At 39.9% G+C, this 22,441-nt stretch overlaps 1 protein-coding gene across 1 annotated transcript in view; it reads right to left on the minus strand.

The window, feature by feature from the left end:
* Nucleotides 1-1,598: 1,598 nt before the first annotated feature.
* Nucleotides 1,599-22,441, minus strand: part of PON2 (paraoxonase 2) — a gene marked incomplete at both ends in the record, with an annotated part of 46,128 nt that continues 25,285 nt past the window's right edge. The window contains 7 exons of the mRNA XM_080701713.1: nucleotides 1,599-1,757; nucleotides 2,358-2,486; nucleotides 3,215-3,296; nucleotides 7,195-7,395; nucleotides 9,527-9,653; nucleotides 10,177-10,342; nucleotides 16,742-16,797. Coding sequence (XP_080557839.1) covers nucleotides 1,599-1,757; nucleotides 2,358-2,486; nucleotides 3,215-3,296; nucleotides 7,195-7,395; nucleotides 9,527-9,653; nucleotides 10,177-10,342; nucleotides 16,742-16,797 — 920 coding nt within the window. The remainder of the gene's footprint in view (nucleotides 1,758-2,357; nucleotides 2,487-3,214; nucleotides 3,297-7,194; nucleotides 7,396-9,526; nucleotides 9,654-10,176; nucleotides 10,343-16,741; nucleotides 16,798-22,441) is intronic.

Consider the following 22,441-nt stretch of genomic DNA (forward strand, 5'->3'; position numbering starts at 1 on the left):
CTAAGTAGTTGAGGCTGTCCGCAAACCACGATCCTCTGGTCTCAGCCTCCAGAATGCTGGGATTACCAGCGTGCACCACCACGCCCGGCTTATTTCTTATTTTGAATCACGGTCTAAGTTGAAAAGGACCTCACTAAATAGCCGAGGGGGTTGGAGAACCATGATCCTCCTGTCTCAGCCTCCCTAATGCTGGGATTACATGCATGCACCACCACTCCTAACTGGTATAATATTAGTACCTACTCCCTGAAGGCTGCAATAGGGATTAAATCAAACAATGAACATGAAATTTCCAGTGTATTGTTGGCCACGCTATACTTAACTCATAAATATTTTGATGATGATGATGGGAAAAGCATGAGAAGTGCTTTGAGAAGTTAATATGGAAAAAACACAGGCAAGTCTTGCTCTAGGGCTCAAGCCAGTTGTATAGGAAGGAACGGTGAGCAGAAAAACTCTTCCCTTGTGGGTCAGGCCCCCTCGGCCCTGAGCCTGGCCCTGCTGCTGTTCAGCCAAGTGGCCGTGGACCTGATTCCATCTCTCCCACCTTCCTATGACAGTTCTTTTCTGTGGGCAGATGAGCAAGTCTGCCAGCTCCAACCTTTTATCTCCTCTTTGTATCCAAGTTGGGTTCCCTTTTACAAAGAGAACTGCTAAAATAGTCCCTAAGAATTGAGAATTCAAGTTGACATATTTGGTTCATTAAAAAAAAAAAAAAAAACAATCCCTTTGCATTCAGCTTTCAAAAAGAAAAGTGAACATTGCCATGCCCACCTATCCCAAGGAAAGCCCACAGAAAGCGGCTGTTTTAGCTGGGCGTGGTGGTGCACGCTCGAGAGGCTGAGACAGGAGGATCACGGAGATTCAAAGCCAGCCTCAGCTATTTAGTGAGGCTCTCGGCAACTTAGTCAGACCCTGTTTCGAAATAAAATATAAAACAGGTCTGGGAGTGTAGCCTGGAGGTAGTAATGCCCCTGGGTTCCACGCCCAGTACCACAAAAAAAAAAAAAAAAGAAAGAAAGAAAGAAAGAAAGAAAGAAAGAAAGAAAGAAAGAAAGAAAGAAAGAAAGGCTGTTTTCCAATTCCCTGAGGACATGCAAGAGATTCAAACACAGACAAAGCTTGGATATTTCAGTTAGTTTTTAATATAACTCAACACTCTTAATAGTAAACAAGATGTAAGTACAAAATATCCACACACTTTATCAGTAGTTCTGAACACTTGCAGTGGTCACAAAGGGGAACTGAGGTCACTTTCATTTGAAGAAAATCCAACTCGCCCTGCTTCAGTGGACACATTTTGCTGTTGGAAGGCAACAGTGGGGCTTGATTTGTGCAAAGTGTTTTCACTTTATGGGAAAGCAGCTTTCTTCTTTCTTCCTTGCTTGGCATTAAAACAAAATCCAACAGGTTTTTTTTTTTTTCCTTTTATATTAATAGGTCTATAAGAATAAACGGGGCCTTTCCTTACTGAAATAAAATTAACTATGTATGCCATACATGTCTGGGTCAATATTGCTGGTTAAATTCTCTCAAAATTAGCAACTGTGACAATTAATTGTTAGAAGTCATCATGCCTGCATACCAAAAAATACAATTTAAAGTTCACAATACAAGGCTCTGTGGTATAAAGTGCCTATAAGCAGCTTCCTCTCGTGTACTGCGGCCACAGAACTACCCTGGAGGACAGATCCGTTGTTGGCATAAACTGTAGTAACGGTGGGCTTCTCGGATAGAATGTTCTGGATGCGGAGAACCTACACAGGAGATACAAAGGATTAACATGGAACCGCCATAATCCCTGTCTCCCACAAAGACACAATGATTAAGAGGCCATGCTGTTGAAAACAGCAGTTACCAATCTTTTTAATGCTTAAATTAAAGTGCTTTCTCCAACCTTCAAAGAAAGTACTTTTTAGAACCATCTAGTGATGCCATGCCAACACAGGATTTAGTGTTATTATAGCAATTCGGCATTAACAGAAATACTTTCACACTAATGTGCCTACTTTCACACTACTCCAACATGAACAAAAATCACATCATGTGGCGAGCTGACGATAAACCAGATATTTTAAAAGCTGCCAGAATACTACACAAGGGCACACATCTTTATAAAAATGCCTTCTGACTAGTTTCCACCATAATTTAGTACATCAAAAGATTACCTTTCTTAAAGCATTTGAACAATGTAAGGTTCTGCCAATTATTGGCTTAGAGCAATTACACCACCACCACCCAAGCTTATTGTATTATTGGCTTAAAAGAACTAACAAATCATCCTTGTGACAGTTTACTGTATTGTTAGTTCAAAGGGCCCGGGATAATTAGGGTTGGAAAACTAAAAATATAAACACCTCTGATGAGGGAGGATTGTTGGGGTCGTACACAAAGAGCTTCTGGGCGTTAGGATGACAGCCCACCCAGATGTCCCCAGAGGAAGGATCAATAGATATGTTATCCACCAGTGTGTCTAACTGGAGTACCTGACAAGAGAAAAAAATGACAGTCTCTGAATGACATGAAAAACTTGATTAAATAATTTAAAGCCAAACTCCCCCACCTCTAAGCATGTGGGGAAATTACAAACATCTCCCTGCTTCAACCCTCCCAATACCAATATTGCTTAAACTAAATTTAATAAACCTGTCTGGAGCCCACTTTTCATCTTTTCCGAAATTAAGAAAGTTAAGGTGATAATCAATCTTTCAAAAAAAAAAAAATGAACTCCTTTTCTCTTAAAAGATGCACAATGGTCAGTAAGCTCAAGGAACTCCATCAAAGCAGGATAGGAAATTCTTAATCAACCTAAAATATGTGTTGTCGAGCTGGAAGAAAATATAATGGTGTGGAACCCGATTTCTACCTTCATTTATTATTGAAAGAACTGACAACATGCATAAATCTTCATTTGAGAATTCATCCATTAGTCTTTTCAATTGTGAAAATTCTTATTGGAATTCGTCAAATGCCATCAATACTTCATGGAACGAGCCCTAAATCTGATGCAAATATCAGTCTCAGCCAGCCGCAGCATGTGATTACAGTCAGGCCTTGGTATTGCTGGGAACATGAGACTCCTCTTGTTGTAGGGAAACAGTATTTAAAAACACAGGACTCTTACCCTGGCACCCACGTTTTGTTCTCAGTGTGGCACTGTTATAATTTAACAATGTAATTGCAAAGTAGAATAGACATAAGAATAAATATTTACCTTTAATTGAGTTAAATTCATATTAGGATGTTTTTCCAAAACATGAATCTCATGAGCTAGTATGTCAGCAACATAGATATGCCTTTGTAGAGAGGAAACACTGGTTAGAGCTTCCTGCCAGGAGAAAGCTTCATTAATACAGCATAAGAGAATAAGTCTTAATAACCTGCCAGAAGTTAATCAATGACGGGCCCTCAAGGAAGGCTTCATAAAGGTCAATTTTTATTTAAAATGTAAGCTTTCAAAATCAATTCAGGGGTGCTGCAACAATCATGGAATTATTAAATTATTTTTTCGAAAGGTTTGTTAGGGAAAATAATATAGAATATCAATTTGAATATAAAGTGCATGGCATTCTTTACTGAAATAACAAGGAAACAAATCTTTGGTTTCATGAGGAAAAACAGTGAGCACTACATTCTACAATATTTTGATATTTCTATCACTTACAGATAAGAAACATAAGGTACAGAACATATTTTATTAAAACATCTACTAATACTATGTAAGAACATATTTATTAGTACACAGAGAATTTTAAGAGCAAGAGATAAGTTTTAATCCACATTGATCTATCCACACCTGGGGACATGTGGTGGGTTACTTTAGGGTAATTTTGTTAACTGAATTACTATTCTATGTCAGTGGTTCCATTGAGTGGCATCCATGAAGCCAGTGTGGTGGCAGATAGAAACAGGAAGCAGACAAGACCTCCCTTCTGGAAAAATTCACAGTGTGTTAAGAGTGTCAGACTAGTGTGTACACACGAAACACCCAATTCAGCTTGACTGGAGTCACGAGAAAGCGTTCGGGTCTAGACAGGGAAGAAACCTCTAACTCCTGAGTATGCCAAAAGGCCCCCAAAGGAGAGAAAATCTGCTCAAGGATACAGAAGCAGAGATTAGGTTTGAAGATGCATGAAGCACCTTCCAGACAGAAGAAAACATATGAGCCAGGCACAATGGCAAGAGTGAGGGAGGAATGTTTATAAAATAAGGGGTTTGTGGTCTAAAGTGTGGGAAGTACAGAAACAATAGAGAAGAGAGTGTGGAGTTCCTGCCTTGCTTTGATAAACAGTTGGATTCCACTGACGTTTTAGGACAAAGTTGCATAATAACCAATGGGGAGCTCAGACCAACAATTATTAGGCACATTCACTTTGCAACTGGTGGGATGCTGAGCAGGAGGAGGTAAAGGTGAGGACAGGGCTCCCTTTTGGGGATCCCTGAATGGATAAAAAATCATAGGAAGACAAAAAAAGGCCAGAGTGCAGAAAATGGAAGGAGGCTGAAAACTAGGAACAAAGTCTCATCTGTAGCCCAAGAGGGTGAGAACCTATAGCAGGCAAGTGTCACTGGGAAAGACCGTGAAAAGGGAGGAGGTACATGTGGAACCAGCATGGCTCCTCGCTGGATGGATAAGAATGGTGGAAGAGGAGGTGTTAGAGCAGAATCCTCTTTCTATTGTTATTATATTATTTTGGTATAGAGGATCAAGCCCAGGGGTGTTCTACCTCTGAGCTACACCCCCAACCCTTTTTTTGAAATTTTGTAATTGTGAAACAAGGTCTTGCTAAGTAAGTTACTGAGGTTTTTGCTAAGTTGCTGAGGCTGGACTCGAACCTGTGATCCTCCTGTCTCAGCCTTGCCAGTACTGGGATTACTGGCATATGCCTTCATGTCCATCATCAGCAGTAGCATCATCAGCATCATTACTTATGTTGGATATCTGGAAAGTTCAACTTCCATAATAAAAATATGAAAGGAAGAAATAGGAAGAAAAACAAGAGTTGCCTGGAGATACTGAATCAGGTCAATTAGAGACAATTTAAGTGATTCCATACCCATTTTCTATAATCAACAAGAAAAAAAGAAGAAATTGCTTCACAAACATAATGATGTTTGTTTTCAGGGAAGGACAAAGTTATTTAGTGTTATATTTGTGGTAGTGTGAGTTGTTAAATGGGAAGCTGTTCTCGTGTGAAGGCCGTAGAGAGAAAGCTAGTAAAGAATGTAATACCCTCTCTTGTAGGTTGAGGTTGTGTACAGAAACAAGAGAATTTCCAGTAGAGAACTTCTGGAAGGTGATTTGGCAATATTCATTGAAGTTAACATTTAAAGGGTCCATGCTCACTATCAATGCGATTGTAAATTAGTGTAGCAAATGTGGAGATCAGTGAGGCAGTTCCTCAGAAAACCCAGAATGGAACCACCACGTGATCTAGCTCTTGTACTCCTGGATGTCTTTTCAAAGGGAATGAAATCAGAATATAAGTGATATGTGCATAGCCATTTTTATAGCAGCACAGTTCACCATAGCCAAATTATGGAACTAGCCTAGATATCCATCAACAGACGGATGGATTACAAGTTATGGGATATACACACAATGGAATTCTACTCAGCCATAAAGAAGAACATAGTCATATCATTCGTAGGAAAATGGAAAAGTCTAGAGAATATTATGCTAAGTGAGATTAGCCAGTTACAAAGAGTTAGGGGTCATTTTATTTTTCTCTCATATGTGAAATCTGGGGGGAAACTGGGATATAAAAGGGACTCCAGATATAGGAGGAGAAACCCCAGTAGAGCAATGGAAGGGGTCTAGGGGAGGGGGTGGTGAGGGAATATTAATACAAGTAACACTTCCACTGACGCTACAACATATACAAAATGACCAGTGCCAATCTTAATACCATGTGTGGGGAAGGGGAGGGAATAGGGGGAGAACCAGGGGAGGCTCACCAAGTGCTGTGTAGGTGCATGTCCTATCACCCTGAACTTCACGATGCATCAATAAGAGTATATTAAAAATTAAAAAAAATAAAAGGTCTACATTGAGCAAGTAGTTCTATGTCTAGGGTTTTGCTCTATAGACATACTTATAAAAATGCAAAAAGAGGTGCAGCTCATTTAGCTGGCATCCAAGCTGGGATATGAAACCAGGTCTATATGAGTCCAAAATCTACAAATTCAAACACAATGCTCTAGTGCTCTCTTAGAGAGTTAAAAAATATATATATGTATATATATGTATATATATGCATATATATGTATGTATATGTATGTATGTATGTATATATATATCTGGATACAGCTGGGCATGGTGGCACACACTTGTGATCCCAGCACTTGGGAGGCTGATACAGAAGCATCCAAGTTTGCAGCCAGCCTCAGCTGCTTAGTGAGGCCCTCTGCAACTCAGTGAGACTCTATTTAAAAAAAAAAAAAAAAAATATATATATATATATATATATATATATATATATATATATATAGCTGGAGCCAGGCGTGGTGGTGCATGCTTGTCATCCCAGCATTCGGGAGGCTGACACCGGAGGATCGTGGTTTGAGACCAGCCTCAGCTACTTAGTGAGGCCCTTCACAACTTAGTAAGACCCTGTTTCAAAATAAAGAATAAAAAGTAGGGGAGGGGTTGTAGCTCAGAGGTAGAATACCCCTGGGTTCCATCCCCAGTACCACACAAAAAAATTTGGTTAAAGTTCCAGTGGTAAATAAGTATAAAACAGCTTTGTGAAAAATAAAAAAAGATAATAACCTAAATAGCCATCAATAGGGAATTGATTAAATTAGTTCAGAATCCTCCTCCTAAAGTAACACTATGTAGTCAGTAAAATATGATACATTTATTTAAGAGGAAACATTTACCTGATATCTTAATATGTATACATAAATGTGGTCTCATTTTATTCAAACTTATATTTGTAAAATGTAAATGTGAACAAGGGCATACAATAGAATTAGTCATAAATAATTATATTAAAATGTCAAGAAAGCTATTTCCAAATTGAAAAAAATAAAGAACTTGGCTAAGCAGATTAAATAAGCTATGCGAATATATGAAAGTATCACTGTGAATCTCACTGACATACACAATTACAGTGTACCAATAAAAATTTAAAAAGATTTGGTTGGCACTATGATTTAGGAGAAATGAAGCTATTCTGGAAGGGGTCCTACTTTTTATCAGGTGAAATATTGATTCCATTTGCTGCATCGAAACCTTCTGCCACCACCTTTACTTCCTCTGGACTGTAGTAAATGACGTTTGCCCAGTGTAAGTTCACGTATGTTTCCAAGTACTTTAAGAAAGGATCAGAGAAGTAGTGGTCATTGGTGGCATAGAAATGTGCTGGTCCGACAGCAACGATATCATTTACACTGAAAGAGAAAAACAATATGTGAGAGAAAATAAACAGTCTTATTGGTCTCCATGTTAAAGATTAAGTATCTATAATATTTATAGATACTTGTTTTAAATTTTAGATAAGTGTTTTTAGATACATGTTAAATTTAGATGCGTGTTAAATTTATAGATACGTGTTTTAAATTTTTGGCAAGAGGCCGGGCGTGGTGGCACACGCTTGTAATCCCAGCATTTGGGAGGCTGAGACCGGAGGATCGCGGTTTGTGGACAGCCTCAGATACTTATGAGGCACTCTGTAACTTAGGAAAAACCCTGTTTCAAATTTAAAAATTAAAAAAAAAAAAAAAAAAAAGGGCAGGGAGTATAGCTCGGAGATCAAATGCCCCTGGGTTTCATCCCCAGACCCGCAAAAGAAAAAAAAAAAAAAAAAAAAAAGCAAGAGATTTTCCAGGAAAAGATGACTTAAAATCAGTGGCTATAGTCATATGCAATATACTATAATATCACTTCCAAGTAAACAGTTTTGTGCAGTACTAGGTACCAGGTACTTTAAAGATAGGTTAGGTTGTTTAGCAATTATGGCGGGATCATTATAAAAGAAAAAAAGAACATGGTACCATCAGGGTATTTTTTTTTTTGATGCAAACAATGCAGGGTTTAACAATTATGTGTAAAGACAGCTGTCCATAGAGTAGAACTGGATAGAGCCCGATTGGCTGTGAGCTGGTTAGGCTGTCAGTAACATTTACCTAGCCCATTTACTTGGTTGCTGAATTTTCCTGAGGTCCCTGGCTTAGTTATTAGTCAAACTAAGGCTGACTGTTCAATTTCTACCTGCCTCACAACACCGACATGCTGAGAATGAACAGGCCCTCAATAAACAGTTGAAGACAGATGGATGATGAAATCACCATAGTATAATGCTTCAGGTGAGAGATTGATATGCTAAAAACAATTACATTTTTAAAACCAGTTAGGCGAAGGTGCTATTAAATTTAAATTCCAATTACACTATGCAAAAATTTCTGAAAGAGCTTTCTCCTTTATCAAATGAAAAATGCAGAGCTACAGGGAAGGAGGGTCTCCTTTTTTTTTCTTCTTTTGAAAGAGCTCTATAATGGAGAGGCTGTCTGAGTAATATTTATGCTCCTATTTATTATGAAGTGCATTTTGGGGAAGAATGATTGGAAGTTATATGCTTATGCCCTGGATAGGGAAGTAGAAATTAAAAACTATCCATCAGGATTAAACTAAAATCAGTGGGCTAAGGCAAGCTGAGCTGGGAAGATATACATGATTCTCTTTTAGCCACGCTGTCCGCCAGCTTTATGTTCCTGAAGTAGCGGTGACCCACTTCCAACTTGAATGCCTCCAATTCTGTAGGGCCATTAGCCCCGAGCCACCAACTAGCCCAGCGAGAGCACTTTGTATAAAAGCCCTGTACAAAGCATTCAAGCCCGTAAAACAGGCTGCTCTCCTTGGCAGGACCAGCGTTTGGTTCCTGAGTGGTGGAGGAGAGTGGCAGCAGAGAAAAATGGGAAGGCTTGCCTTCTGCTCGCCAGATGCTCCTGAAGAATATCGCCCTGGGCCCCAGCAATTTGCTATTTCTCAAGGGGAATACTGTAAAGAGCGACCTCAATTTCCATACGCCATGTTCTCCGTGAACTATTAAGGAGACTACACACACATGCCTGTGTGCCTGTAAGTGTGTCTGCATGTGCGTGTGTACAGAGTGTCTGGAATCAGGAATATTTCTTATTTCTGATTTTTAAAAACCTTGGAATATTTGCATATACCTAGTGAGATATTTTGGGGATGGAATCTGAGTCTACACACAAAACTCATTTGTGCCTCATATACAACTTATATGCATAGCTAGGAGGTATGAAATATACACTATTTTTAAAAATTGTACATAAAATGCCCGAGTCATACTGGGATTATGGTGGCAAATATCTGCAATGTCATCATGATCCTCAGCAACTTAGTGAGACCCTGTTTCAAAATAAAGAAAATAATTTTTACAAAAGGGCTGGGGGTACAGATCGGAGGTAGAATGCTCCCGGGTTCAATCCCCAGTCCCACACACACATAAAAAGTTTCAGAATATGGAGCATTTGAGATTTTGAAGTTTTAGGTTAGTACCTTGGAAGAAGCTCATGTCTTATTGTTTTCAGGTGCAAAAGAGAATTTTCTTCTTCTTCGAATTTAAAAATTTCTACTGTATTCTTGAATTCCGGGTGGTTTACCACAAAGAGATAAACCGTGTCATCTAAAAAAATCCAAAGAAGAGACTTAATTTGCAAGACATAACCATAGGATCTGCGGGCAGACACTGACATTTAAATACCACGGGCAAGGAAAGGTTGAACGTACAAGCTGTTAGAAGACCTAATGGATCATTCTTCTTCCTGGTCTTTCCCATCACTGTCTGCCTGGTGTTATTTCAGATCATTGGTCCTCTGACCTTTAAGAAAGTGTGTTTCTTACACTCCATATACAGAACTCATGCATAATCTGTTTATAGTTTAATTCAGAAGTAGAGCTCTTTTTAATACAACGATCATAGGTAGATGAAAAGGTTATGAAGTCTAAACATCCTTTCAGGTGTTAACTGTTAGACATCTCAAAGTATAGCATAATTTACTGCTAGCTGAAGAGGAAGGTGAACAAGTTGCTGGTGTGAGGAATACAGGAATAATTCATGAGTTAATTGTTCCTTTCCGATTGATACGATCCAAATCTGTTTTCCTTGGTCATCTGTGAACCATGCCATGTTTCTCATGGGCTCTTACCGTCGTCTATGAAAGTGCTGATGCCATGTGGATTAAACGAAGCCAGATTAAACCCTCGGCTGATTCTTAACTCCAGCGCCCTAGGTTTTTCTTCATTTAGATCCATCATTAGGATCCCTCCAGGCTTATCTGGTGCAAAGCTGTGAAGTCCTGGATACTTCAGGCCCTTTATGAAATAATGAAAAAGAGCTGAGGACCAAGACTTAAGTATTCTTATGGACTAACGTGGGAACTATACAAGAATGATAAATAGAGCCTGGTTAAAGCTGACGGCATGACGCCACAGACAGACAAACGTGAATGACAGTGGCATGACGCCACAGATGAGATGCAAAGGAAACAGAGGAGACAATAAGAAAAAATAGGAATCGGTAGCTGGAAATCTGAACAGCAACTGATTTGGTTGAGTTGATGGAAGATGAGGTATTTATTCTCCTTGGTGGGTACCAGAAGGTTGGTGGATTTCAAGAGTCCAGGCAGGTGAAGGACAAGGACAGTGGGCATCTGCCTACAATTGTGAAAACTCTCAAGCCCTGTTGGAACTCCGCTTCCATAATGTGAGAAGTCTCTGTCCACAGGCTCAGACATGGCTCCCTCCTGTCTGACACCTCAGGTCCAACCCACCAGCAAATCCCGTTGAATTTACTTGCAAAGATGCCCTTTCCTAAGGAGGAGAACAATCTCACCATTTCCTCTAGCTGTCCTGGTCTGCATGACAGCTAGAATTAGGGCGGGAGCCTCCTAACCACCTTTCTTTAATTATCTATTGTCTATTCTCACCTCAGTATTCAAATTATTTCAGCATCCAAACTGTCCATCTTGGTGCTCTTTGATAAGAGAGCACATTCTCTCTCAGGGCTTTAATTCACTGCTCCTCTCCCCAGAATGCTTTCCCCACCATATGAAGGTCCTTTTCTCAATTTCTTTTTTTTAACCTTATTTATTTATTTATTTATTTATCTATCTATCTATTTATTTATTTTGTGGTACCCCAAAGGCACAACAAACTAAAAGGCAAATCAATATGTGGGATTGCATGAAACTGAAGAGCTTCTGTACAGCAAAGGAAACTGTTAAGAACCTCAATGGAGAGTCAACAGAATGGGAGATTTTTGCCACCTACTCCTCCCATAGAGGACTAATATTAGAATATACAGAGAACTCAAGAAACTCAACACTAAAAAAAAAAAAAAACAATTTCTCAGCCAGGCATGGTGGCGCATGCTTGTAATCTCTGAGCTTGGGAGGTGGAGACAGGAGGATTGTGCAGGTTCAAAGCTAGCCTTTCTGGCTTAAGAGACCCTGTTTCCAAATAAAAAAAATATAAAATAGGTCTGGGAATGTAGCCCAGAGGTAGAAGGGTTTCCAGGAACCCCAGTACCACCAAAAACAAAACAAAACAAAACAATTTCTTGATCTGGTCAAGTGGCACCTCTTAAGTGAAGCCAACTCCAACCAAAATACCCACCAACCTGACCTACCCTGTCCTCTTCACCTGGTTTACACTTCTGCATTATCTTTTCTGTCATTTTTCAAACATACCTATTTTCCCTACATCAGTACTATGCAGTACTTAGCACAGTAAGTGTTTAAGGCAGAAACAGGACATGGAGGTCACTAGGACCCCTCCTCAGGACTGTGTGCTGCCCTTCTTCCTGTTTGTGGGTCTCTTCCCACCAAACTGGCAAGGTTCACACCATCCCTTCCATACCTGATCTAGGACACTATTACAAAAACCATCACTGTAACTTAAGATGGCAGCCACTGCCCCCGAGAGACCTCACCCTTCACACCCCACCTTCCCTCCCATCACCACAAACCAGGACTTTGCCACATTTATTCCCTGCTAGAGCTCAGTGCCTGGAACGGTGCCTGGCAAACAGCCCATCATTTTCCCACTCCCATTAATGTCACTTGTGGCATGTTCTAAATCTCCATTTACATACCGGTCTGGTAGGAGACTCTCTATTTTGTTCTTTTGATGCCATACCTATTCCTGTGTCAATATACCACTTTTTAAATTACTATAGCTCTATCCACATATTACATACATATATGATATATGTATGGGAGATTAAACTGTTGTCCCGAATGGAACGTTGTTATCATTACAGTTCCTCTTTGGTTTTTCCTAGTGCTTAGGGAAGCCAGGGCATTTTATATGCTCACTCTGAATCCAACGTTTCACTGAATTCTCTTCTTAGTTATAAAAGTCTTTTGGTTAAATCTCTTGGATTATTTTTAAAAAATCACATGATCTAAAAATGGTGGTTTCCCCCCATCTCACATTTCTTCTTGTTGTTTTAGTAGATTATTAAGAACTGTAATTGATTACTGCTGGTTGTAGTGGTATTAGGCATTTTCTCCCTCCTCTGAAAAGTAATGTGAACACACCTAATGTTTCACTATTAAGAATGATATCTGCAAGCTGGGTGTGGTGGCGCACGCTTGTAATCCCAGCATTTGGGGGGCTGAGACTGGAGGATCATGGTTCGCGGACAGCTTCAGCTACTTAGTGAGGCCCTCTGCAACTCAGTGAGACCTGGTTTCAAAATAAAGAATAAAAAATAGGGCAGGGGGTGTAGCTCGGAGGTTGAATGCCCCTGGGTTCCATCCCCAGATCCGAAAAAAAAGAAAAAGAAAAAAAAAAAAAAAGAATGATATTTGCTGTAGGTTTGGGGAAATTTTTCTTCTATTTCTACTTTGCTTGGAACTTTTAATTAGGAAAGAGTAGTCAGTTTTATTTAATGCCTTTTTTGGTACTGAGATGATCTAGGTTTTTTTTTTTTCCTTTAAATTCTTTACTTAATAAATTACCTAGGTAGAAAATACTGATTCATTCTTACATTGTGTGTGTGTGTGTGTGTGTGTGTGTGTGTGTGTGTGTGTGTGTGTTACTGGGGATGGATCTCAGGGCCATTCTACCTCTGAGCTACTCCCCCAGTCTTATTTTTTATTCTAAATTTTGAAACAGGGTCTCACTAAGTTGCAGAAGGCCTCACTAAGTAGCTGAGGCTGGCCGTGAACATGCAATTCTCTGGTCTCAGCCTCCCAAGTACTGGGATTAAAGTGTGTGCCACCATGCCAGGCTGGTTCTTACATTTGTAAGGTAAACCTTTACTGGTGATAATAACTTATTTGAATGTACTACCTTATTTAGTATATTAATACATGCAGTTATATTTTAGGAAAATTTAAGGGTACACATAAAAAGTCTCACAAGTTTGGACATAATAGGAAATCCTTATAGTTTCTAATAACCTATCCACAATTGCAAACTTTCAAGGCTGGCAGGCCTAGCAAGTAGAATAAACTGTATCTATTGTATGCTAATCTCTACTCTTTACTAATGTTCTCAAAATAATAGCATGGTTCACATGCTTAGGAAACACTTAAGGTGGTGGTAACTATTCATAGATATTATAATACTTCATATTATATAAATCTTTTTAATCATTAAAATTATTTTATTTTAAATTGTGATAAGATAGAAATTAAAAATCTACCATCACAGTTTGAAGTATATAGCTCAGTAGCATTAAGTACATTCACCTTGTTAAATCTTTATTTTTACTTATATATTTTTGTGTGTATGTGTGGTTCTAGGGATTGGACTCAAAGGCATGCTACCTCTGAACTACACCCCCAGCTTTATTTTAATTTTGAAACAGGGTCTCACTATTTTGTTAAGGCTGCCCTCGAATCTGTGAAGTTCCTGCTTCAGCCTGGGATTACAGGTGTGTGTCCCTACACTGGCAGTTTTAGTTCTTTTTACATTCCATTCTGCATCCTCCAACCCCTGGTTAGTTGTAATGTTAGTTTGGAGGTGACCCTCCAATTCATACTTGTGAAGTAGAATGGGTTAGATGAGCTAAGAGACTAGGAGCAGCCCCTCCTCCCCAGCAATGTACAAGCTATTCATTTAGGAAAGAGCACACTCTGAGAAGTGTTAGAGATGATGCTGAGTGAAGGAAAAGCAGTAGTAATAGGGAACATTGATAAATTTGCAAAAAAAAAAAATCCCATAATCTTGAAGAGATAGGAAAAAAAAGGCAGAATAATATTCTATTGACATGGTGGCTACAAGACCAATGAGATGGGAATGTGCCCCTCAGCCAAAATGGGGCAGTGGGTTTCTCTGCATGGAGACTTTATTCCTTCTACTTCACATTTATTCCTTTGGAAGTAAAAGTATTGAATTAGGTACATTCTGAATTACACAAATCTCAGCCGGGCATGGTGGCACACGCTTGTAATCCCAGTATTTGGGAGGCTGCAACAGGAGGGTCACGGTTGGTGGACAGCATCAGCTACTCAGTGAGGCCCTTTGAAAGTCAGTGAGAGCCTGTTTCAAAATAAAGAATAAAAAATAGGGCTCAAGGTAGCTCAGAGGTAGAATGCCCCTGGGTACTTCAAAAAAGAAAAGAAAGAAAGAAATTACACAACTCTCTATGAATACATTCTTGTAAAAACAAGAAACCCCCAATGTGACTGTCTTCTTTATTCAGGACTTTTGCATCTGTAGTTTTTAATAATTTTTTTTTTTTTTTTTTTTGGTGGTACTGGGGTTCCTGGAAGCCCTTCTACCTCCGGGCTACACTCCCAGACCTATTTTTACATTTTAATTTGGAAACAGGGTCTCCTAAGCCAGCGCGCGGGGCTGGCTTCGAACCTGCGCGATCCTCCTATTTCTGCCTCCCAAGCGCGGAGATTACAAGCGTGTGCCACCACGCCCGGCTGTAGTTTTTAATAATTTTGACTATTAGTCTTGGTATTTTTTCCCTATGTCTATAGGCAACAAGCTCCTAAATATACCCAGAGTCCTACTATAAACATCATTGATTCATTCTGTGTGGGCAATTAAAAAAGCTGTATCTTTAAGCTGATTTATAAATACGGGTGTTTCTGTAATGCCCCTGGCATTTCTCTTTCCCTTTTTCCCAGTGGTAATAACCAGCTGCTCACTGTCTTTCATATAAAAGCCATCAGAAACCTGAGACGTGTTCTAACCCATATTCTCTTCCAAGCTGAGTTCTCTCACCTTTCTCGTAAGCCTGACAACTATTTTATTAGTGTTGTGACTCTCTTCGAAACTATCTCCAAGTTTTTCAACCTCCCCCTTGAGTCTCAGAGCCTGAAAATAATGGATGGTGAGCTGGAACAGAATAAAATTATAGCAGCTTTCAGAGTCACATCCTTTTCCCTTAAGAAAAACTGGACTCACGGAGACAGGAAAGACGCTTACCTTGGCCCAAACCAGGGACTGGGCTTCATCTGCTTACTTAGCTGCATTTCCAATTAGAATGGATATTGGTGCAGGCTAGCATAACACAGGCCAATTTGTTTTTAGGTCTTTCTATTGCATGAGCAGAATGGTTATTATTTTTTTGGATTATAAGCATTAAGGCAAAAATCAGGGGTATGAATAAATTCAGCTGATTACATTCCACTTATGATTAGCTTATTCTGGGAAATAAAGAAAAAGCTCTGCCCTTGGTTTGGGAACACTAGTGTACTGTTTAAAATGCATAACAAATATAAACATGTAGAACTGAATATGCTTAAAACTGAATATGGAATGGGAAGTAGGATAGATGCCGTGTTTAAAATAGTTTAATAGTAGTATCTAGTATCCACAACAATGCCCCAGATATCCTTTTTAATCATACACTTTAAAACACAGATTGCACTGGAATATTCCAGCGTAATATAAGGAGAGAAAAATAAAGGCAAATAAATTGCCTGGCAAAGGATCTTCATCTCCATATCCAGAAAAGCTAGAGGAACTTTTCTAAGATCCAGTTTGACCAATCTCTTTTCCAAAGCATATCTGGAAAGTGAGACTCTGTGTGAGTGTGTGTGTGTGTGTGTGTGTGTGTGTGTGTGTGTGCGCGCGCTGCTGGGGATTGAACCAGGCCCTCCAAGCTAAACCCCCAGACCCTTTTATTTATTATTGTTGTTGTTGTTGTTGTTGTTGTTGTTATTATTTTGACACTGGGGATTGAACCCAAGGACATTCTACCTCAGAGCTATATTTCCAGCCCTATTTTTTTATTTCTTATTTTTGAAACAAGGTCTCACTAAGTTGGAAGGGCCTCATTAAGTAACTGTGGGTGACCTTCCTGTCTCAGTGTCACCACATTAACTTTTGTTTTAAAACAGGATCTTGATAGACTGCTGAAGAGTCTCACTACAGTGTTTTTTTGTTGGTTTTTTTTTTTTTTTTGGTGGTACTGGGGTTCCTGGAAGCCCGTCTACCTTCGGGCTACACTCCCAGACCTATTTTATTTTTATTTGGAAACAAGCCAGCGTGGCTGGCTTCAAACCTGCGCGATCCTCCTGTCTCTGCCTCCCAAGTGCGGGGATTACAAGCGTGCGCCACCACGCCCGTCTCTCACTACAGTGTTAAGGCTGGTTTTGAACCTGCAATTTTTTTGTCTCAGTCTCCCAAGTGCTGGGATTACAGGTACATGCCACCGTGCCTGGCTGGAAAGTGACTGCTCCACAGGCCTAAACAAATGTCTTTATCTCTCTGCTATAGCATGTGAGGAAAGATGATACTCACCACACTAAGAAAAGCCAGACCATTGGGAAGAATGTCTATATCCTCAGCACCAGCTTCTGCAAGTTTCAAAAGAAGAGAAATGTCATTTTCAAATTCTGTTATTTGTTAGAGACGGTATAAGTGGGACTTTGTTTACTTTATCAGAGTGTACCATTAGGGATAGTTCCACTTTTCCTTTTTTTTTTTTCTTCAAGGCACCACTCTCTTTGAGAAACGTCAGTCTAAACCCTTTCCTAAAGTGAACTTCTGACTTCAAATGTTAGATGTTTTATGTTTACTCCAATCAAAGTCAAGTTATCACCACATTTCCAGCTATGATACAGAACAAGTTGACATCTGTACACTCTTGTGATAAACATCCAGATGTCTGTAGAAAAGTAATTGACACCAGGGGAATATCGCTTTCAGGAGGAAGGACTCGTAGTCACTTAACCATGCAAATATCCTCGTCCTCCTCTCTGCTCACTCAATCTGAAGCAAAAGATTTCTCTCATTAACAGAGATAAAACACCTGGGATTGCACAGTCCTTCTTTTCAAACAGTGGCTACTTATTCTCATAAGCAAAGAAAGCTTTCTATTTAGGCTTTATATTATAGGAAAATCTAGCAGAAGAAAATTAATGAAAAATATCATGCATCTAAGCCAGATGAAGCTTCCAACTCCCATTTCTGAGGCAAGCTGCAATTACTATTGATTGTTTATTGATTGTCTGCAGTGCACTCCACATAGCATTGCAAATAATTAGACATAAGACTTTCCCAGAGGTCTCACTGTATAAATTTCACAGACAGATAATAGACCCAAACACAAGAAAAGAGGAATAAAAATGGCTTAGATTAAGCCAAATCATGACACATTCTTTGAGTCTACAAAATCCAATCTTCTTCCTTAAGACCTCTCCAAAAGGTTTCTCCAACATTATTTGTAGGTTGTCACAACCAAACAGCATATATTTGGCCAGCCATTTTGGTTCTGATTCATGAGTTTGCATTTGGCAGTAGATTCCACTTTTGTTTGCTCTATCATAGTGCAGAAAAGCAAAACAAAATAAGAATGCCAAGAGCTTTACTTTGTAAAGATGAACTATCTGCCTATTCTGCAGGAAGAATAATATATATATATATATATATATATATATATATATATATATATATATATATATATATTCACTAAAGCATGGCACAGTGGAGGGGGTCTGTGAGTCCCTAAAGAGACACAAACAGGCTTCAGAGAATCTAGACCTTCTGAAATTCTATGCATTGCAAAATGTTTTGTGTAGGCCAACTGTGGTGGCACACACTTGTAATCTCAGCATTTGGGAGGCGGAGACTGGAGGATGGTGATTCATGGACAGCCTCAACTACTTAGCGAGGCCCTTGGCAACTCAGTGAGACCCTGTTTCAAAAATAAATGACCAAAAAATAGAACTAGGGGTGTAGCTCAGAGGTACAATGGGCCTGGGTTCCATCCCCAGTACCACACACACACAAAAAGTTTTGTGTGTGTAGAGATGAAAAGCTCTTCTGTTAAAAAGATCCTTGACTTTCATCAGATTCAGAAAAGGATCTGGGATTATCCCCCCAAAAGTTAAAAACCACTAGATTCTAGTGCAACAGTGATGGTCAACTTGGAATGACCAGGGAACAGAGGAACTCCAGACTACTACCTACCTACCTACCATCCTACCAACCAGTCAGCCAGCCAGCCAGCCAGCCAGCCAGCCATCTGTCTGTCTGTCTGTCTGTCTTCTATCTAAAATTATCTGAGCATGTATGGGGCCCTGGGTCGGTCAGTCTGTCTGTCTGTCTGTCTCACACACACATGCGCACGCGCGCGCGCGCGCGCACACACACACACACACACACACACACACACACACACACACACACACACTTTCTACGGGCTGGGAATGAAACCCATAGAAAATAGATGTACACACCTAAGACCCTGTGTACAATCCCCAACACCAAAAGTAAAAATAAACACATAACATTTTTTACAAGTAAAAGTATTGTGCTAATAATCAAAAGGACAATATTTTTAAAAGGTACTTCATTTCAAGCACATTGTAATCTCTTTCTCCCTAATCCCACTACCTCATTTCAGTGAAGGAAATGAGTTACAGCTGCTGCTTGCTTTGGAATGTTTTCAGCTCTTCTCATCCACCTTCACTTCTAGCCAATATCTCAGTCAACTTGTATCATCTCTGTTACTTCTTGTGTTATTTCTGCAAGAGTAGACAGTCCTGATGAATTTTAGTTTTTTTGCAGGTGAAAATTTTCTTCCCTCTCATTCAGTAAGAACTGTAGTAGTAATAACTACCAACAATAAGTGCTACAAAGCACCAGGCTCTTTGTAAGCACTCTGTATATAATATATCACATGATTTCATAACACTTAAGAGGCAATATTATTATCCCTTCTCTTAGACATGAGAATATGGAGGCTTTGAAAAGTAAATTGCCCAACACCAGGAATTTGGGACACAAATCCTTTGATCTGACCTAAAAGCACATAGAAAATATTCTTCCTAGCATTTAATACGTTTTCTCTGTCAGAATCATCCCCTGGATCCTGTCTAAAGATACTTCAGTTTGTAAGTTCAACTCTAGTCAATTCTATATATTGGCTCCCCCCAACCAAAAAAAAATTTCCTTTATGCCCCTCACCTGAATCACCAATCCATATTCTTACTTTAAAACTTTTTTTTGCTGGGCATGGTGTCGCACACTTGTAAACCCTGAGCTTGGGAGGCTGAGACAGGAGGATCACACAGGTTCAAAGCTAGCCTCAGCTACTTAGTGAGGCTCTCAGCAACTTAGACCCTGTTTCCAAATAAAGTATAAAATAGGTCTGGGAGTATAGCCTGGAGGTAGAAAAGCCCCTGGGTTGTTCCACCCCCAGTAATACAAAAAACAAACAAACAAAAAACCAATAACAAACTAAAACAAAAACTGTTTTTCAGCTGGGCACAGTGGCACACACCTATAATCTCAATACTTAGGAGACTAAGGTAGGAGGATCACAGGTTTGAGGATATTCTCAGCAGTGTGGTGTGACTCTCAGCAACCCAGCAAGACCCTGCTTTAAAATAAAAAAATAAAAATATAAAGGATGGCCGGGCGTGGTGGCGCACGCTTATAATCCCCGCACACTTGGGAGGCTGAGACAGGAGGATCACACAGGTTCAAAGCCAGCCTCAGCTACTTAGTAAGGCTCTCAGAAACTTAGTGAGACCCTGTTTCTAAATAAAATATATAATAGGTCTGGGAGTATAGCCCGGAGGTAGAAAGCCTCTGAGTTCCACCCCCAGTGCCACCAAAAATAATAATAATAATAATTAAAAAAAATAAAAAAATAAAAAGGATGTAGTTCAGAGTTAGAATGCCCCTGGGTTCAATCCCCAGTGAGACAGACAGGCAGACAGACAGACAGATACACACACTGCTTTCTCTAGAAAGTCTTCTAGATCAGTATATCTATTGCCGGGCCTCTTACTCCTTCCACATTTATCTGTCTGTGTCAGAGATGGCAAACTGTCTTCTAGTCTCTATACTCCCCTTCCACCTTCGTGGCAACCGCACATTGCAACACAGCTACCGATGATGTTTCCCATTCTTTCTTGCTAACAGATGGTGGCCAGGTGTCTAAGTTCATGTCAGTGGGATTGGAGAATATATGCTGTATGCAGCTATTGGGTATGACAAGAGAAAAATATCCCTGTAAAATTTCTTTCCACCCTTTCCTGCTGAGAAATGGCGACAACTGGAGATCTACTCCTGCACCAAGATGGAAGCCGTGTGTTGAGGACAGCTGCATTACTTCGTCAGCCTCTGTCCACTCCTGAGTGACCACTCGGAGCACCACTATCTAATCACCCTGGGTGCTTGGCTTACTTGTGGACTTTTATATAAGAGAGACATAAAAGAAACTCTCTTCTCTAAGCTACCATAACTGTATGACAGCAAATTAGCCCTGACCAGACCCAACCAAATATTCAATGTGTAACATGGCCTGTTATTTTCTACTTTTTTGATTCACTAGTGAAGTATGCATGTTAATTATCCTAGGAAAAGATGGTATTTTGGAAAAAAGACTTGCAAAATTTACTTAACCTCCATGAGTCTCAGGTCCTCATCTGTTATAAAAAAGCACAAAGGAAAACCCTGTATCTCACAGTGGTTTGGGGTTTGTTTTCTTTTCCTCTTTTTTTCCACAGGTAGATTATAAAGAACTTTGTGCCAAGGGTTATAAACTCCAATGCTTTTTTTCTCTCAAGCAGCAGTTATGATAAAGGTCTTGACTGCTGAGTACATAAAACTGCTAACTCAGGAGAGAGAATTCATTTAAATTTTAATTCCAGTCACAATGCCAAATACTGAGAAAATAAGATGTTTAAACTTTTAGGTGAAACTAAAGCTACTTAGCTCTTGTTGTTATAATTTTTCTTATGTACAAATTGATATTATTCCAAATCTTTGGTTTGTAAAATTTAGTTTCTATTTGTAAGGCAGACTGGGAAGTTATTTAGAAAATGGAATAAACAGTGAACTTACTTTCTGCCTAACAAAAGGTATACATACCGTATGATATATAGCTAATAGCTGTTAATAAGTCAGAAAAGCATGATATGATATGATACCTATAAAGCTCCCCTCAGCTGCAAGGAGTGTGTTTCTAGTGATGGCGAATATAGCACTGGAGTGTGTGTGTGTGTGTGTGTGTGTGTGTGTGTGTGTGTACATGCGTTTATATGTTGATGGGAGGGACAGAGCAAGGGGAAAGTAGTCTCACCTCATGGAGGGATAAACGTCAAGTGTACAGCTACTACTGCTTCCAAAATAGGAAATAAAAACCAGGTCCATGCACCCTTGCTGCCTACAGTAACAAGCTGCTCATCTACATGGGAATGCGTGTCCGGCATGATGTTATTCCTTCCAATCAAAGACCACGGGATAAGCAACTGTTATTAAAACTACATAACCACAAGTGACTATTAACCACTAGGCATCACTAGTGTGGTACTCAACAAATGTTCCTACGGCGAGTACTAACTACAGTGCAAAAGGAAAAACAGAGAGAAAGGCACAATTCTAATTAGATTTAAAAACGTATCCCAATTGTGCTTCTAATCACTCATCTTCTCCGCTCTGTTGCCTTTTGAAGTGCCTCAGAGGCATTAAACACTTCAGGAGAGGGGCCAGAGGTGACATATTTCCTTCTTCTTTCCAATTCCAGACAGCAGCTCACACACATCACAACATAAAGGTCACAAACACAGAAAGACGCCTGTTCAGAATACAAATGCTGCTAGGCTGGTTTTTCTCTGCGGTGCTCCGTCCCAGTGAGCGGTGACAGGATTACACTTGGTGGCTCGTCCTGCACTGTAGCTAGGTGTGCCCCACTGTCCACTCTGAGGCTAGATCTCACAGAAGGTGGGCTTCACGGGGCCCAGGGCTGCTTAATAATGTGACAATTATTAACTCGGTAGCCAAAGCGACCTTTGAGATTGCTGACAAAGCCTCCCATCCTGTCCAGCATCCCTTGTGGACGCCACCCAGCTTTGGCTAGACCAGTGTAAGGGGTTCTTCTTGACTGCGGCCAGAAGGTGGGATGACGCTGCTGAGCTACTTGGGACTCCAGAACAGCCTTAGCTCTAGAACTGTTTGCGTTTTCTGGCACAGATCTAGTCAGCCTGG

This window comes from Muscardinus avellanarius (genome assembly GCF_963383645.1).
Source record: "Muscardinus avellanarius genome assembly, chromosome: 9".
NCBI lineage: Eukaryota > Metazoa > Chordata > Mammalia > Rodentia > Gliridae > Muscardinus > Muscardinus avellanarius.